Here is a 17,801-nt window from a genome sequence, read left to right as displayed (position 1 = left end):
AATACAAAGTTTATTTTTGTTGTTGTAATAAGTAAAAGTGAATACTTTGGCTCACAATGAAATTAGGTGGTCATTGTTTTTATTTACGATGAACCTGATGCTGGCATACAAGGGCCACTCTTATCCTCAAACTTAACTTAAAATTTTAAAAAGAGCAAGTTTAGCAGTGTGTCAGATAATGGGCACCTTGTAGTCAGATCACATTTCGAAACAGTCACTAAATAAGCAACCTGGCTGTCAGACATGATGGGCGTTAACATAGCCACAAACACACACACACACACACATACACACACACAGTTGTCTGCTGCAGAGGAAAACTTTGAGTGAGCAGATGAGGAGGGGAAGTGAGGCCGCTGCTGATGTTAATCAGGTTCCTGTGCAGTTTTTCTCGACTTCTTGACACGCTGACAGTCCAACAGACCACTGTGGTCCTGACAGAGGACCATGGATGAGGAGGGGGACACCTACCCGGAGATGAGGCATTTTTCTCTGCTGTGGCCTCTCCCCAGGCTCCGCTCCCACAGTGACATCTCCGGATTTCGCTCCAGAGTGCTGTTCAGACTCAGGGGCGCTCACTCAGGTAGGATAAAACTGAACTACAAGGCCGACTTACCAACTAATAATGGAAATCAAGCCATAGGATCTTGAAATTGAGTAAATAAACATTACTAAATGTAACCATAGGATGCTCAGTTTAAAGTAAATTAACCATTCAGGTGACATATTGAACTGACTCTGTCTTTTATCGCCAATTAAAGTATCTCTTATTTCTTTTTGGTGTAGCAAGTTATACTTGTTGCTCCTGGCTAGACAGAATCTCTATATGACTAATAAAGCAGCAATGGCTTCCTGTTTTACACAGAGGAACTTTCCCCATCTCTCTCTTTCACTTTTTGCCACAAAAAAGTTCACAAACTTTCTTTCTTGTCTGTGTCTCCTCTCCTTTTCATGATTGAAATCACAGTGGATGTAATACAGAGTCTTTAACATCGTTAATCATTAAAAGGAATAATTAATGGCATAAATATTTACTTCTTTAGACGTAGTATGACACACCTACATAAATAATCCCTGGTGCACCTGGTTGTCTCATAAAATGGTATTTATGGAGTTAAAGTGTGAAAAGTGATTTCAGATTAAATTTCAGTAACTTAAATACACAACTACTAAATATCCTGGCACAAACCTACATCACCAGTCACATTTCAAACAAATTCACACTAATGAAAAGTTAAAAAAAAAAAAAAAGTGTCCCAAATCTGCTTCTAATACACTTGAATTAGTCCAACTAAAACACAATAAATTTGTGCTCCAGAAGAAGGATAAGCACTCACTGAAGATCTTAGGGTCACTGATCAGCAATTATGACTTAAATATAAAGGCCAGAGAGCAGTAATAGAAAAGAAAGGAAGAGGAGGCAGAGCCAGGGTGGCAGGTCTGAACGGACTAAAAACCACCCCCGCCAGATCGGGCTGAAAGTATATACTATAGTATATAGTAGTATAGTAGTATATAGTTACAGAATGCAGTCAATAATTCTCAATGTCTTACATTTGCACTCAGTTGAAATCACAGTGTATAAATTAGTTGTAACTTTCTGTAAGTGTCAAAAAGTTGTAAAACATTTTTCACACTTTAACACATTGCAAGACTTTGGCAACGTTGTTAACCAACTATGCGTCCTCAGCAATTTGCCTAAATGTCAGTGTCTAAGTTTTGCTGCCTGAAGACTTTGGCTGACAGACATATATATGTTGTGTCAGTGGTTAGAACCACTTCCTATCAGCTCGTCTTCATTGTTTTAGCCTCCATCTCAGCCTGCAGCGGTGCTCTCCACCCAGTTCACACGCCTACACCTGCTTTGACATTCACTGCAGGCATGATTCATATTCTGCTTTTTCAACAGAGCTGTCTTGTTCTACAGTCTGATTAATTTATCATGCATCAGAGTTGCTGCTTTCTTTTTTTGCTCGTCTTCAGCTGCCACAGGAAGTGTTCAGTGTTTATGGTGAAGTTGTAATTACAGGAAATGATCATGGAGGGGAGCAGTTCGGAAATTAGATGTCCGAAGTTGTTTATGTCTCCTGCTAGTTTGGATTTTGAGGTTCATGGCTCAAACTGGCCAAGAGTTACTGGGCTCACTCTGAAAATGAAAGAATTGATTGTTAGATTCTTCACACACAGTCCTTTCATTATCTTTTTAAAAAAATTATAAAGTATTATTATCATTATTATTATTATTTTATTTATTTATTTATTTTCAAAGTCAACGTTATATATAGTATGTATTGGAACCACAGTTCAAGATTTCCCAGTTGACCCAAATTTAAAAAAAAAAAAAAAAAACTTGTAAGATTTAATCTACATATAGCGCTGTGATGTTCAGAAAAATAAACAGTTTGTAAATCAGGCAATAGGGGGAGCTAATTCACCCTTTTACAGAGGAAAACCATGTGCACTGAAAAGGAACCTCACAAAAAGTACGTGGCGACATTACATTTTCCACACAGTATTTCTCTCTGGATAAAAACGATGTGAATACAGCAATCTTTTTTTTTATTATTATTTTTAACTTATAGGGGTGTATTTAACTCCACTGATGAGAAATTTCCCTTGCCCAAGGAAAATGCCCCTGTGGGGAAAATTACCAGAATTAATGGCTGAAGGGAGGGGTGTCTTTTTCATGTCTATGCAGTTTATTAAAACATGAGACTAAAGAGAAAATATAGTCTGCTGCCTTGAGAACAAGTCAAAAGGATGCACAACAAATATAAAGTTTACTATTTTAAATAAAAGTGATCTTTCAGAATTCTTTGATGAGCATCATCAATCCATCCTCACTTTAACCGTTGAGTCACCTCTTCCTTTTATTTTCAGGGTTATGAACAACTTGAACTAAACAATAGCCACATACCACAGCTATAAATACTGTGGTATGTGGCATATTTTTATATAAAATACCTGTCCCTCTACAAATACATATTTAAATCTAAAGAGAATAATTCTGAGTGAAAATAATATGTATTTGCATAATGCACATAAAAACTAGAACTATCTTTTGTTGATTTGACCTCATTGTGATGTCATATATTTAAGGAGGATGGTGAAGCTGTGTAGAGACCCCACCCTGGAGTGTAGACGCAGGTGGTGGTGATGATGAGACGGAAAAGATGCTGAGGATCTCGATGTGAAGGGGGATGGGCTTCTGATGAGCTCTTCCAGGGCCTTGGATACAATCACAGCCTAAACATGACATACTATATTATGGCAGCAAAAAGGGATTTAACAGATTTAAAGTTTGGCAGTAGCAACATGATTGTTTGATAGAGATCCTGGCATAATTGTATTATCTAACTTGAAAAGCAAATGCCCATCAGCTGATTGGAGGAAGTGAGGGGAGTGAGATAGAGAGATTTGTGAATTGTCAGTGATTGAACTTAAATGTATAAATTCACAGATAAATCTTTGATCTTCTGGAAAAAGAATTTAAAGGGAGGCACATTTTTACAGTGATTAGGAGTGGCACTATCACCTCACAGCAAGAGGGTTGAAAGGTTGAAACCTTTACTGTGTGCATGCTCTCCCCGATTTAGCATGGGTTTTCCTCAGGTATTGGTGAGATTTAGTTTGTCAGCTGCAAGGTATGTGAAGACCTTAAGCATTGTTGTTTGTATTTCAAAGATTTTGTTAAATAGCCAGATGTGTTAGTGATTATATGTGATTTTTAGTGATATTTTCAATTACTATTCTAAGGAGTATAAGAATATGATCAATCAGTGCGTGTCTGCTTACAAACTTATGCACTCACACATGTGCATTTGTGTATGTGTCTGTGGAAAACAATCAATTTGGGATGTAGGCCGAGATGCTCTATGCCATCTGTTGTAAATAGCATGCTGTCGTCCGGATGGGCGCTGTATTCTCCTGTAATTACACAGGCAGAAACAAGAAGAAAGGGGAGAGGAATGAAAACAAGAAGAGAAAAGAGGGTGAAAACAGAGAGGAGCAAAAATGGAAAGTGACACCAACAAGTGATATATTAAGACAGAAAAGAACAATAAGAGACAAAAAAGGAGACAGAAGGGAGGCAAACAGTGGAAAGAGAGAAGAGGAGGTCAAAAAGGATGCAGGGACAGGATGATTAAGGAGGAGGAGAGGACAGATGAAAGGCTGAAGAGAAGAAGAGGACAACAGAGGATTGTCAGCTTGCTGGTACTCTGCTCCTTGTGGGTACTCTCCTTGAAATAACATTGATTACATACCCTTTCAGTCTGCAATAAGTACTTGTTAAAATGTACTGTAATGCAGAGAGCAGCCCTTCCCCCTTCACTGCCCACACACAGTCTATCCTGAGTCACAGCGGCAGCTGCTTTAACAGCCGACGACATCCCCAAAAAGTTCTGGTTGGTTTTCCTGTATAATTAAAGGCTCTATCTATTATTTTATCCACACATTGTCACCATTTTCAGCTGTTGCCACAAGTCATTTTCAAACTGAATGTCTTAGTGTACAGTTTTACATGTATTTTGCAGATGGTCTGGTGGTGGTGGTGGGGGGGGGGGTCCTCTATTGACACTTTTTTGATAAACAAGCTCTATTTTGATGGTTTTTATACTTCGGCACTGTATTTATTTTAAAAGAAGAAAAGGAATCCCAGTGTATACAGCAATGTTAGCAGCTCTGTGAGGTGGTCCTTATGCATAGTGGTGCTTTGAACTCAATGCAACGTCAGCATAATAATATACCCTGAATGTAAATGTGCTAACATATAGTAGGTCTAATGTTTCACTACATTAGTTTAGTGGGTTAGCATGCTAATATTTGCTAATTAACACCAAACACAAAATACAGCTGAAGCTGATGAGGACGTCACTAATACTTATAGCAAGGCTGGGGAATATGGAGAAAATCAAATATCACGTTATTGTTGACCAAATACCTTGATATGAAGATATTGCTAATGATAATGATGTAAGGTTGATAATTGCTGCTTTACACAATGAGATTGTTGTTAAATAATTGTCAGTAATGTGGAGACAATGACTAAAAGGCAAATAATAGAGCAGTCTGATAAGACAATTACACCAATTTACCTATATCATATCATATCATATCATATCATATCATATCATATCATATCATATCATATCATATCATATCATATCATATCATATCATATCATATCATATCATATCACAAATAGCCTAAGAGTAAAAAATAAAGTCAATAAGGAGGACTGGCACACAAATGTTCAGCCTGCTTTTTGTGTCTAATTTGGAGAACTTATTGTCCTGCTGTTATCTCATATCAAACATGCCACACAGCACAATAATATTGGCAGGCAAACAACAGGTGATTGTAATCTAATAATTAAGGTGATTGCATGATGACACACAGCTGAGTTGTCTGCATTTATGTTGTCTAGGCTCCCTTCAGTCACCTGAACACATTCATATTTAAACACTTTTGATAACTGACTTAATCGTGATTTGTGATTGGCTGCCTGGTTTTGGGTGGACTGTATGTGTTGTTCTCACATTTAATGGTGAGAAAAGAGGGTTAATACCCCTTGACTTTGTGAGGTACTGGCACTGTCATGGTATTCATCCACCTTGTTTCTTTTGTGTGCGATTGTGTGTTTGTGTGGGTGGGTGAGTGTTGTTAGAGTTGATAAGCCAGTTGTTTTTCTTCTCACTTGTTTGTGAGCCGTTTCATTGGCATGCATAAAAGTTAACGTCTCACTTTCTCAGATTCTGTCCCCCCCTTCCATCTGTCTGTCAGTTACTCTGTGTGGTTACTTGCTAATCCTTTAACTCTATTAATGTTTGTTCAAATGCCTTAAACAGGATGTTAACATTACCCTGGAGAGCATCAAATAATGCTGCGTGTACACAGTCTGTGTATGTGCGTGGTGAAAATTTAACAAAAAACAAGATTTTTTTTTTTTAAATTTTAACACATTAGATAGACTGAGAGAGGATAAAAGAGGACAAGAGGGAAATTAAAAGGGGGAAAAGGAAATGAGAAAGAATAAAATAGGAAACCAGAAGGTATACAGTGCAATTAAATAAACTGAGAAGAGAGAAAAGGATATGGCATGATAGTAGCCGCTCTTATGCGGTCATTAACATAATGGTTGTGGGGACATTATGTCTATTCTCAGTCCTGTTTAGTTGTGCTTACATTAGCTTACATAGACAATCACACACAGAGATCCATGTCTCTTCAGTCCATCAGTGTATTTTATAATGTCCTACTCCACGTATTATTTCCACAGTTGGAACTTCAGCAAAACAAGAAATATAATTTCACAAAGAACAGGAAATTAAATATCAACTGAGCTCAGAACACATTCTGTACCCAAATACCAGTGCGGTGCTATAGAGTGAGCCGCCTCATCCAGCATCAGACAGTCCCTGGCATACAGATGACATATTTACTGTGCTGAGTGGCTCTCCATAACACTTGAAGCATCAAGTGTGTGTGTGTGTGTGTGACAAAAAAACAGAAAGAAAATGACCATCTGTTGGCCCCTTCGTCCTTTTCTCTGTGTACCTGTGTTCTTTCTATCGCTCCTTTCTAAGGGTTTATGTGTATCTATTTATACTGCATTGTGATTATTACTGACGTTACGTTTTATAACCCATTGGTTTAATATTGTTTTTATCATGGAGTAACTGTGGCGCCACGGTCTCCAGGTGTGTTCTCCACTCATCATCTTTGTGTTTAAAGCCCTGGCAGAACAAATAATGAGCTACTTAGCAACGATCAACATAAAAATAAAAAAAATTAAAAAGGAAAATGAATGAATGACAAAATGCAGAAAACTTTAGATTGTATAAAATAATGGACATAGTTAACGTGAGGCCACCCATTGGTGTATGGGCTGCAAAGACTTTAGGAGTGCTGTTTTAAAGCCGAGAGTTTGGCATTATGGCCAAGGCATAAAAGTCAATTCAGGGAAATCACAGCAGTAAGCTAACAAAGTCCATAAATCCGAGCAGAGTCAAAAACCAGATAAGCAAACATGAGAAAAAGGCTGGAGAGCCTGAACACACTAGAGCAACAGTGACAATGTGGCAACTGAATGGAGGAAACACTGGGCTTTAAATACACAGGGGCTGATTACTAACAACATACAGGTGATTGAAACAAGACACAGATGAAACACATGAAGCAATCAAAAAAGGTGGCAAAACTCAGTAAAAGTAGCACTGAACACATTTCAAATAAAAGTGGACACAAACACTAGAAAAGAAACTTGACAGAATATCACATCACCATCTTAGTTCTTTGGAGTCAGAAGTGATCATATTTGGATGAGAGGCTCAAGATGTGGAGGAGTGAGCCTGTCATTTAAGCAGCCACACCTTAATGCTTGACCTTAGGCCTTTATGAATTTACTCCCCTTACATTTGTCATGAGTGTTAAAATCAGCTAAAGAGACCTAAACCATTTGTTTTCTGTACTCGGCTGTACATGTTTATTTCTGCTGTAAAGTTAGGTGTTTCACATGGCAGTCTATGGGGATTGACTGTTTTTGGAGCCAGCCTCAAGTGACTGTTTGATTAACTGCAGTTTTTGGCACTTTTGGATTGGTTTTAAGGCTAAATGAGTTGGTAAGAATTTTAGTCACTAATCATTATGAGGGGCTTAATTGACAAGCTTTTTTAAAGTCGAATCTCACAAATTAATAACTGAGGTTACTTTTTTTTTGCTGTTTTCTTTTATTGTGTATTTATTTATGTATTTTACTTTGGATCAGAGAAAACATGGGATACGAAGTATTCACCTTGAGGTCTTTATATAGAATAAACAATTAAATGAAAATATAATTCAGTAATAAAAATAATTGTTGAAGCCTGACTTAAAATTTAATAAAAACGACCTTAATATTAATTTAAATGTTATTAATTTACTTGCTTTGCTAAAACATTATAAGGTGCTGATCGCCTAGGGGGATAGAAAGCTTTAACATTAAAATAATCACTGTGGGTGGACATGTCATTGCCACATTACAGATAACAATCATGTCCTCTGTTTACCACTTAACTATCCTATTAAGAAGTTAATTTATATCTGTTAGAGATGACTGTCTGCAATAAAAATATAAATAAGGAAAGATGAGGAAAAGTCAACACTAAACATACAGCACACCTGCTTATTTGATGCATCTCCCTTCTATTTTCCTCCCCTCCTCTCCTTATTCCCTACGTCACTGTGGGACCTCAACACAGGAGGGAGAGTGAAAAAAATGGTTGAGACTGGAGCCAGACAGCAGCCAGAGGAAGGAGGAAAAAAATGACAAGCAAGGAGATGGAGATAAACGCAGGAGGAGATGCAGATTGGGGAGGGAGAACGAGGAACTGAGATGGAAACAAACATTAACTTTTAATGCTCTTTATTGGAGCGAGAGGAGGGAGGGAGGAGGGACGAGTGAGGAGGAGACAGTGAGGGAGAGAGGAAGTAGACAGTGAGGGAGGATAGAGAGAGAATAGGAGGAGGGAGACAGTGAGAAAGGGAGGAGAGGGAGTCAGTAGGGGGAGGGAGGGAGGCAGAGAGGTGGTGTGTCGGGAAGAGGCAAGGATCAATTCACAGTGCTGCTAATATTCCCTGGGTCAAGTCATGGAACATGACGGTGAGTTTTCTTCTCATATAATCAGCTGTACCTTTCTTTTTCTTTATGCTTGTGTTGTTCAGTGTCTTATTGACTTTGTGTTTATGTTAGTATGACAGAGTGCAGAGTGGACACACACACACACAGAGAGAGAGAGAAAGAGAGATCATTCCCAGCACACTGCCCTTTTTTGTCACCTGTTAGCCAGTGATTGTTATACAAGTAAAGTGTACACACAGTTTCTCAGTTTATATTTATGTATGAGTTGTGAACCAGCCTGCGGTCAGTGTTTAGTGTGAAGTCAGCTTTGTATTAACACAATCACTTACACACATTAAAAAGGGATCACAGTGCAATTAAACAAGCACACGGTCAGTGTTGGTGGCTTTGACTGTTTTGCAACATGAGCTCATTTGTATGACCCTCCGACCATTGTTGTAACAGATCATTTGACTATGACTGTGACCATTTGACAAACGCAGAGAGAGTTACTAGCACTCCTTTTCATAAATCTAAAATGAATTTGCACCGTATATCAATGACAGCAACACACACTCATGCATTATGTACAGGAACACTACTTTAAAGACGACAACAACACTGTGTGCAATATTAATAAGAGGCTAATGCTGCAAGTCGAACACTTAATAACATTAAGGTTGGCTGTCTTCACTTAACTAGGCTCCTGGTGTGTTGTGAGGGGCCAGTTCTGCTGATGACACTTTGGCAATGCATATGAGGCAATGATGATTGTGTGCTTAACTTTAAAAGCAATTATTGGTTTTGTGAGTCTGCCCACAGTTGCATTATAGCATTATAGTTTCTTGTATGACTAAGACATGGCAGTAGCTTGATTGTCAGTGTTTCTACAGAATAATCCCAGGTGGCACTTGGGTGTATGAGACTAAATGACAATGATATGTACGTCAGTGGGTGTCACACTCAGCTGCAGGAGGCAGGCAGGCTATATCGGGCCCCTGTTATCTAATATAGTTTAATTACTGTTTGTAGAGGTTGTCATCACATATCACGATAGTCAGAAAGCTCCTGCTATTGTCTCAGGTAGCTTTACAGCAATAGTTTCAGTTTAATCTGTGCTCCTTTGTGCATGTGTTTATTGAGATGAGGTCTATGGTGTTAGAATGGGCACTCAAGAAATGATTGCTGTTGTGGAAAAAGCCTTTTGCAAGGCAAAGCAGCATCTGTGAGTGTGCACACTTGCTTATGAATGTTACGTGATGCGAGTGTGTGTCAGCTGTGAGCACGAATGGTTGGTCTTAATGCTCATCTCGTGTTTTCTCTGTGCACTGTTGATCGTATATGGTATGTGTCGTATTTAGGGTGAGGCTGCATTCAGGAAGCAATGTAAGGTGAGGCAACACAATGTGCATTATTTGCATGTGGCTATTTGACTAAAATACTATACCATTGCACACTGTACTCTGAACCAAATGCAGAAACTGGACCAATCTGTAGTTCAGTGTATAGCTCATCAAGGACTGCACAAAAAGCAACGGATGTGCAGAAAAAGGTTACTCCTAACTTCACTTGTGCTGAAGTAAGGGATGTAGGTTTCATTTCAATACTTGGGGGTGTAAATATCAAGCAGGGTGTTAGGGAGTCCTCCAAAAGATTTTTTTTAAGCATCAAGAGCTTAATTTCTTGATTTTTGATGAATTTTTGTGCACCAATGTCTGCATTTTCTGCATCAATTTACGATATAAATGTCAAAGTGAAAATCCTCTGCTCCTTTCACATTTTTATTGGGAGAGGGAGGGTGTGTGCTCCCTGAATTCCCCCGAAATCTATACCAACAACTGAAATGATAAATACTGTGTCAGTTTGGCAGTTTGCAGCTGTCTTTGTAAGATATGTCTGTTTATCTCTCTCATTTCATTTGATGTGAGACTTGCCCCGGTTAAAAACAACATACTTTTAGCTTGACAGATGGATCTGCAATACTTGTTTGTCAGGTAGATCTGTCCAACTTTTTTTTTTTTTTTTTTTAAGAGAAATATCCTCACATCAATGCAATGAATCACTGAAAGTCTTACTGGCTCGAAATTTCCATCTTGGTTGAGAAAAGTTGGTATTATTTTATAATGACTGCTAAATCTGCATATTATTACACTGTTGCTGTAAACATGAGAGAAATGTGTCAAACCCATGAAAGGCTTGCTCGCGGTGCTGCCCCAGACCTCTTGAGCCACACTCTGGTAACAAACCTCAGCAAAGTAAAAGCTAGCTGGAAGCTGGCCAAAGCAACCATCATCAACCAGTGGCGGTCTGCTATAACACAAACCATTCTGGGTCTCCATAACAGTAATACTGTCCTGCTACATGACACAACTGAGCAAACATGAGTGACGTGCCGAGGACATCTGTTTTTGCGATTGACTCCAGTAAATCAGTGATATGGCCTTATATAGTTAGAATATGAAGGTGTAGAGGTAATGCAGGCTGCTGTTTGTTTGCCCTCTGTTGGTTGTCCTCTTATGGCCTCAAGTCACACACTTCGAAAACACAACCAGGGCTTGTGTTTTCTTTATGAAACTTGATGTAACTATTATATTTTCCTGCTGCTGTGGCCTTTTATTCTTGGGTTATTATTCAAGACCCCATTCTATGGTATCAATCTTCCCTCCTGCTCCTTCTGTCCCTGTCTCTGTCTCTTTCTCTGTCTGTCTCTCTGGAGCTCGCTTCATTTCAAGCTCTCTGGCAGCCTGTCTGGCAGGATGTCAACTATTGATTTATACAGGCAACATTTTAGCAATGATGGCGGCTTATGGGTTGTGCCAAATAGAATACAACAAACAGGAGATCAGGTTTCAGACAAGCTGGCTGGCATATGTGAAGAGGAAGAGAAATGACAGTAACGGCTACTCTACTGTTGCAATAAAAGACTGCACTTTATATTATCAGATTCCTTTTATTAGTGCAGTGTTATAACAGTTGAGAGAATAGACAATGTCAGGTTTTTAAGGAAGAATAATTGAATATTTGTTGGTTTTAGGTACAGACCATAGGCTTCCTTTAATATTAAGTTGCGATTTTAGATTTTTATCAGCAGCCACAGCTGTGAGCATCACAATTTATTCTCAAAGCAATTTCATGCCCACTCTGTAAAGTGATAAATGACAGTCAGTGATTTATATATGGTGGCTACACTGCAGAAGCACCAAGAGAGTCAGACTTATTCAGAGCTGAGGTTGTCTTAGGGTGAAATTTTAATGTTAAAGCCCCTGGAAACTAAAAATTCAAATCTTTTTCTCTATAATTTCTCTAACATGCAATATTCAAGACTAAATAAGCAACAAGTCTTTTGATTACATTTTACTGTTGCACTGTTGTCTTTTGCAATGGTTTCATTACACCCAACTTGATAACTAGCACCAGCAATTATTTATCTAGCATGATAATAACATAATTATTATCTTTGCGGTATAACTGCATGATGAGATTTCACTGGTTTTGTTCTGAGACCTTTTAAAAGCTCAACTTGGTCTGCTTGCCTTAGCGAGTCTGGTCTTTGCTGAGTCACACTTCACTGTTATGACAGTTTGGTTCAAACTGTTGTTGTGGTGCAGAGTTGTCCTGTCCCTCACTCTTGAAAAGGTTGGCTGCTCCATAACGTGGAAAAGTGGCGAGTGTGAGTTCACACATTTAAGATTCATGCATGTAAGGGTGGTGTGCAAGTGTAACTGCAGCTCCTTCTTTTAAAGACATCACTGAATGCACAAAATCACTCCTTGTCCTTTGACTGCGACAAAACTGTATCCTGGCAGTAACTGAGTTTAATAAATAAATCAAGGGGAGGGGAGAAAGGCTCCGAAAAGTAGCACTTAAACAATTATTACCCTCTTGTTCCGCTGAGGCTACTACTTAATATTTGATGACTCCTTTCCTTTCTTTTGGCCCTCCTCCTCCTCCTCCTCCTCCTCCTCCTCTCCTGTCTTTCCTTTTGCTGTTACGGTCAATGAAAAGGTCAGACTCCCTCCCCTGATCTCTTGTTATTTAGTGTCAGAAAAATGGGGCTCGGTTACTGAAAAGTGTGACTTTGACATTCAAATTTCCATACTGCCCTCCTGACTTTGAGTATGTCCCCAAAGATCTCCATTTTGGATATTGTATTCTTGCACAGATTTACACTAAAAGCATGGCATTGATCTACACACATTGACACAGTGGATTAAAGTCACTGAAGCAGTAGAAGCCAAAAGGATCAATAGTGGGTTTTTGACCGGAAGTTCTTAAAGAAACATGTTATCTCTATCTTTGGATTTTCTGTTGAAAAACTTTGACTTTCTTGACCTCTTTATGTCTGCCCATTTCTTTCATGCAAACACACATGGACTTTTGGTCATCAGGTCAATATCTTAAAGTGAATACAGTAAATACCAGGAATTCTGAGAGCCATGGGCTGATTATAACATAATGAGTAACTAGGTACAGACATGCAGGAAGCCTCCAAAGCTCACTTACACATGCAAGAAACGCAAAGTTTATGGCGGTTTTACTTCTTTTTTTGTTGGCATTGTGCATCTCTTTTTTTTACTCATTATACATCTTATTGTGTTTTTTTTCCTGTGTCTCTTTGTAGTTGTTTTTTGACTCTTTGATGTCATGTTGTGCAGCAGGGCCCCTGACACTTTGGGCCCCTGGGCCTGTGCTTCGTCAGCTGTTCAGTCATCCATGCATGCTGAGTGCATCGAAAATAGTCCATTAAATATCAAGATTCTTCTCCACTGTTCTTTGACACACGTGTAGTCTCCAACAAATTCAACATGCATCGCTGATACATCAAGTTAATGTCATTACCTCCAAGTCAATACTAACACAGTCACTTTCCTCTGTTACCTTTTCTAAGTACTTCCACTCTCCTGTCCTGTCTTTATCCCTCCACCTCTTCACTGACTTCCTTCCTGTCTCAATTATCCACTTCCATCTTATTCACTAACGGCAATCCCGTGTGGTCATCATGGCAGATCCCAGGTGTGAATGTCTATTAAGGGTCACATTATTGTGTACTACACAAAAAGTGGACTCAGAGTCTTTGCAAAGGCTCTCAAAGTGCTGTCAAATATCAAGGACATTAAGTATACTCAATATGTTTAATAATGTCAGAAGATCTTGCTCGTTGCATTGGGATGAGAAGATTTAAATTAGCCACAGTCAAAGTGCACATTTAAAAAAGAAATGCAGCTAATCATGTGAAGTTGCAGATGAGTCAGTCGATCATATTAAGAGGTGTAAATGAGGCTGAATAAGCATCAGAACAACTTCAGTCTGCAGACTGCTTTGTTCCCATTTGAATTGCAGCAGTCTATAGCAAGAATGTACCTTTTAATGTGACACTTTTTTGTGGCATCTTACACTTTAATTGCTTTGGGGAGAAAAGGAGGGGTGCACATCAGTGACACAGCAACAAAGGATTTACAATAAGAATGAATTAGAGTAACTAAATGATTTATCACCTTTTGGAGTTGTGTTGTTAACACTAGATGGCAGTCTTGTCCGTAATGGAAACTCGTTTCACTTCCTAACTGGCAAGTTTGATTTGATAATGTCACACATGGTGAGTGTGGTGTGTGTATGTTGTGTGTGTGTGTGTTTGTGCCCTGACTGCTGTCTCGCCACCCAATTCTGTCAAGCCGGGCTCTGAAAGACCTCAGCTGACACTTTGTTGACAGTGATGTCAGATAAAGCTCTCTCTCTCTCTCTCTCTCTCTCTCTCTCTCTCTACTGCTGCCCCCCTCCTACTCTCACACACACACACACACACACACACACACACACCAGTTGACTCCCACAGTCAGTCTTGGGCCAGAGCGGTTGGCTTGGTTTTCCACAGTCACCAGTGAGAAGTGGTGATAGCTCATGAGTCTAACATTAAACAGATATTATTTCTCTGTCCCACCATGAGAGGATTTAATGCTCCGAAACCTTCTGAACCACTCAAAGATGGATTCAGGGTCCACTCCTCCGCCATTTTTCAAAATAAATCGCCTCCATGGCAGAGCTCATACTGTACTGACCCTCCTCTGGAGCCACAGACACTGTCCAGAGTCCCTCAGCTAATTTATCCTTCATCGACTGTGAGCTTAATTTATCGTGCCACACTGGGGTCTGTCGATTCCCTAGTCTGATCCTGCAGACATCTTTAAATATTTCATATTAAAGCAGGAAAATATTTATTTTATTGTTGTCTTTGTGGAATTTCTACAAAATAACACTTACACACAGTGACACTAAAACCAAATCTTATATTTTATTTATTTATTATTATTTTTACACAAGACACTGAAAGGCTTTGGGACAAGATATGAAAAAAGCATGAGGTAAAATACACAAATATCACATATTAATGGGGTTCATAATGAGATAACTTAAATATAAAGTACAATACTAAAAGAAAAGCCAAAATTCAATAAACTTATCAGGAGACTAAAAAATAGTTTGGTCAAGTGACAGAAAATTCATTTGCAAATATTTTTTATAACCAATTAAATGTCTGTTTCCAGTCTTTTGGTTTTGACTGGTATCAGAACATCATCTTAGGATATGGGAAATCATGATATATTGAAATTTTATTAACCAAACAATTGCTTGAAAAATGAATGAATTGTTTAAGCATTATGTCATACCTGCTACCTTAACAGCCATCATCCAACCACCCCTTCTTATCTTTTCCTGCTTTAAGGTGTGAGGACTGAGGTCCATTTGTTGGTCTTGGTGATATTAACACACACAGCCTTTATTGTCTACACACTCACAAACATATTTTTGCTCAATACAAGCTATTAGAAATTGATTTAGAGAGGCGGAAGAAAGCACTCAGATGCCTAACTTATGTAAAAGTACCAATGCAACATTGCATTCAGAGTTTTATGTAAAACATAAAAGTATTATAAGCATGATGTTCTTTCTGTAAAGTAAAAGTAAAAGCACTTTTTATGCTGTAAAATGTCCCCAGTGACTGATATATTATCAGCACTGAAACCAAAACTAATGAAGTTCCCTTTTCTTTTCAGTTTTCTGATAATATAACACAGGTGGTCAGTGCTGTTACATCAATGTGCAAGCAGCATTTTACTGTTCTAACTGCTTTCTTAGTCTATACAGATTTTAATTTCTATCGTAAAATGCACATCAATGGTTGGTTATTGGTCTCATGATCTAATAATAATCGGATTCAGAATTAGTATTGAGATTATGCACAAATGAAAACATAATTATGAATATTATATACCATTTTTTGCCAATAGATGCCCCCAAATCCTGCACAGTAGACCTTTGAATCCAATCTATAGTACTTGAATGTAGCTACTTTATAGGAAGGGAAGGAGGACTAGGAAACTGACTGCCATTTTTCTTTTTCTTTTTTTTGGTAGCATGTACGGTTTTATAATTTTTTTTTGGTTTACAATTTTTTTTATAGTTTTACAGTTATTTATTCTCTTGTATGTAAGTCCACCTCCTTAATTCAATTGTAGAGCAATCCTCTTTGTAAGATGTGTTTACTTTTTTATAGGGTATGTGCAATTTCCTCATTTTCACTTTTAACTGTTTATCTATCTTTCCTTTTATCTATACTGTTGATGTGTATATTATGTGTCTTGTTGGTTTATAGTGTATTCTGCAGCTGCACTCAGCGCTTTTGCCCAAGACAAATTTCCTTTGAGACAATAAAGTTTATTTTATCTATCTTATCTTACTTAGTTAGTTTTGGATATTTCTTTTGAATGCATGACTTCTTGTAGCTTTAATTTGATGCTTCAGAAGCATAGCCTGCATTCATCTTCCAGTAGTTTTTAGGATGCTGAATGCAGGACCTATGCTGACAGTGGAGTAGTTCTATGTTGTTCTATGGGTTTCTTCATAAAAGTGATAAAAATATGTTCGCCTTGCATCACAGTGCCTTGGCCAGTGAGAAGTGGTGGCTGAAGGTGTCAGACCTCTTCACCCTTTGACCCCAACAGCGCCTCTAATCTGCAGCTGAGAGGAATGAGAGGCATTCTTCAGCTGCTCATAGGAGGAGGAGGAGGAGGGAGGGAGGAGGGAGGGGAAGTTACGACGTAGTAGCAACTCAGTCAGTCAGTGAACCAAGTTTCCAGCGACTCAGCCATCACGGTCTGAAACTTTTTTATGGTAATGCACTCACTCAGCGGCTGCGGAGGGGATTTATGCGGCGTTAGGAGGCGGTGATCGCGGGTGTAGCTGTGGGGGGGTGGCTCGGTCCGACCCGGAGAAGCTGAATATGGGTCAGACTGCTGTGTCTGCCGTGGCTCAGCCTGCGAACGGTGAGTGTGTGTGTGTGTGTGTGTGTGTGTGTGTGTTTGTGTGTGTGTGCGTACGTGTGTGTGCGTACCTCCCTCTTGTCTCTCTCTCACACACACTATTCCGCTATCTTTATTCAGGATGTCTCCTTATATCTGCTTTAACATTTCTGTCGGACCCTCGAAACTTCCTCAACACAAAGAAAGCGCCAACTGATCTAGTGCTAATAGGAAGTTACCTCACTTACATGTTAAAATAATTCAAATAACCTATTATTGCATGAATTTATTCAGCGTTGCCAATTTATCGCTGGTTACCCAACGGTTGTAAAAGTGGTGAAATGGGCAGTGTTAAAGCAGGCTGCAGCGTGAGAGGATGTGTTGTGTAACCCAAGAGTTGCATTGTAGCTGCTGGGTAATGAAGTGCACTGTTCAGTTGATGAGAGTTTATGTATTTAGCAACCAGTTTGACATGAGTCCAGACGAACAGCTTAGTTTGTTTTCCTACCAGAGACCAGAGATTGACCAGAGGGCAGAACAGAAGCCTGCAGCTCTGTGCAATCTAAGTGGATTTTCATTTAGGACCCTGATTATCAAGACAGCATCATGTAAGAGCCTACAAGTGTGCCTGCTTATTTTTCTAAAGGCTTCACAGGAAATTGAATAACTTTATAGATCAGGTTTCTAAAGATCAAGATTTAGATTTTGGCAAGGTGTAGCCCACAGGTGCTCCCGAGGGCAGCAGCCAAAGATTATTTCCATTATCAATGATCTGATTGCATGTTTGGTTTAATAAATGCCCATCACAATTTCCCAGAGCCCAAGATGCTCTTATCAGATTGTTTTTTTATGTCTAACCAGAATTTCAAAACCTGTAAATATTCAGTTTACAATGATTTCAATAG

At 38.9% G+C, this 17,801-nt stretch overlaps 1 protein-coding gene across 3 annotated transcripts in view; it reads left to right on the top strand.

Moving 5' to 3' along the window:
• The first annotated feature begins 325 nt into the window (after positions 1–325).
• phactr2 (phosphatase and actin regulator 2) overlaps positions 326–17,801 on the top strand; it is a 45,291-nt gene continuing 27,815 nt past the window's right edge. The window contains exon 1 of one of the 3 annotated variants that reach the window (XM_042501718.1): positions 326–583. In XM_042501718.1, coding sequence (XP_042357652.1) covers positions 448–583 — 136 coding nt within the window. In that variant the 5' untranslated portion in view covers positions 326–447. Of the gene's footprint in view, positions 584–8,613; positions 8,642–16,732; positions 16,921–17,801 lie in introns of those variants that run through there. The other 2 variants (XM_042501720.1, XM_042501719.1) reach the window with 2 other exon arrangements.

Source organism: Plectropomus leopardus, chromosome 15 (assembly GCF_008729295.1).
Source record: "Plectropomus leopardus isolate mb chromosome 15, YSFRI_Pleo_2.0, whole genome shotgun sequence".
NCBI lineage: Eukaryota > Metazoa > Chordata > Actinopteri > Perciformes > Serranidae > Plectropomus > Plectropomus leopardus.
Note: the sequence above shows the minus strand (reverse complement) of the source record. Positions and strands in the feature narration are given on the sequence as shown.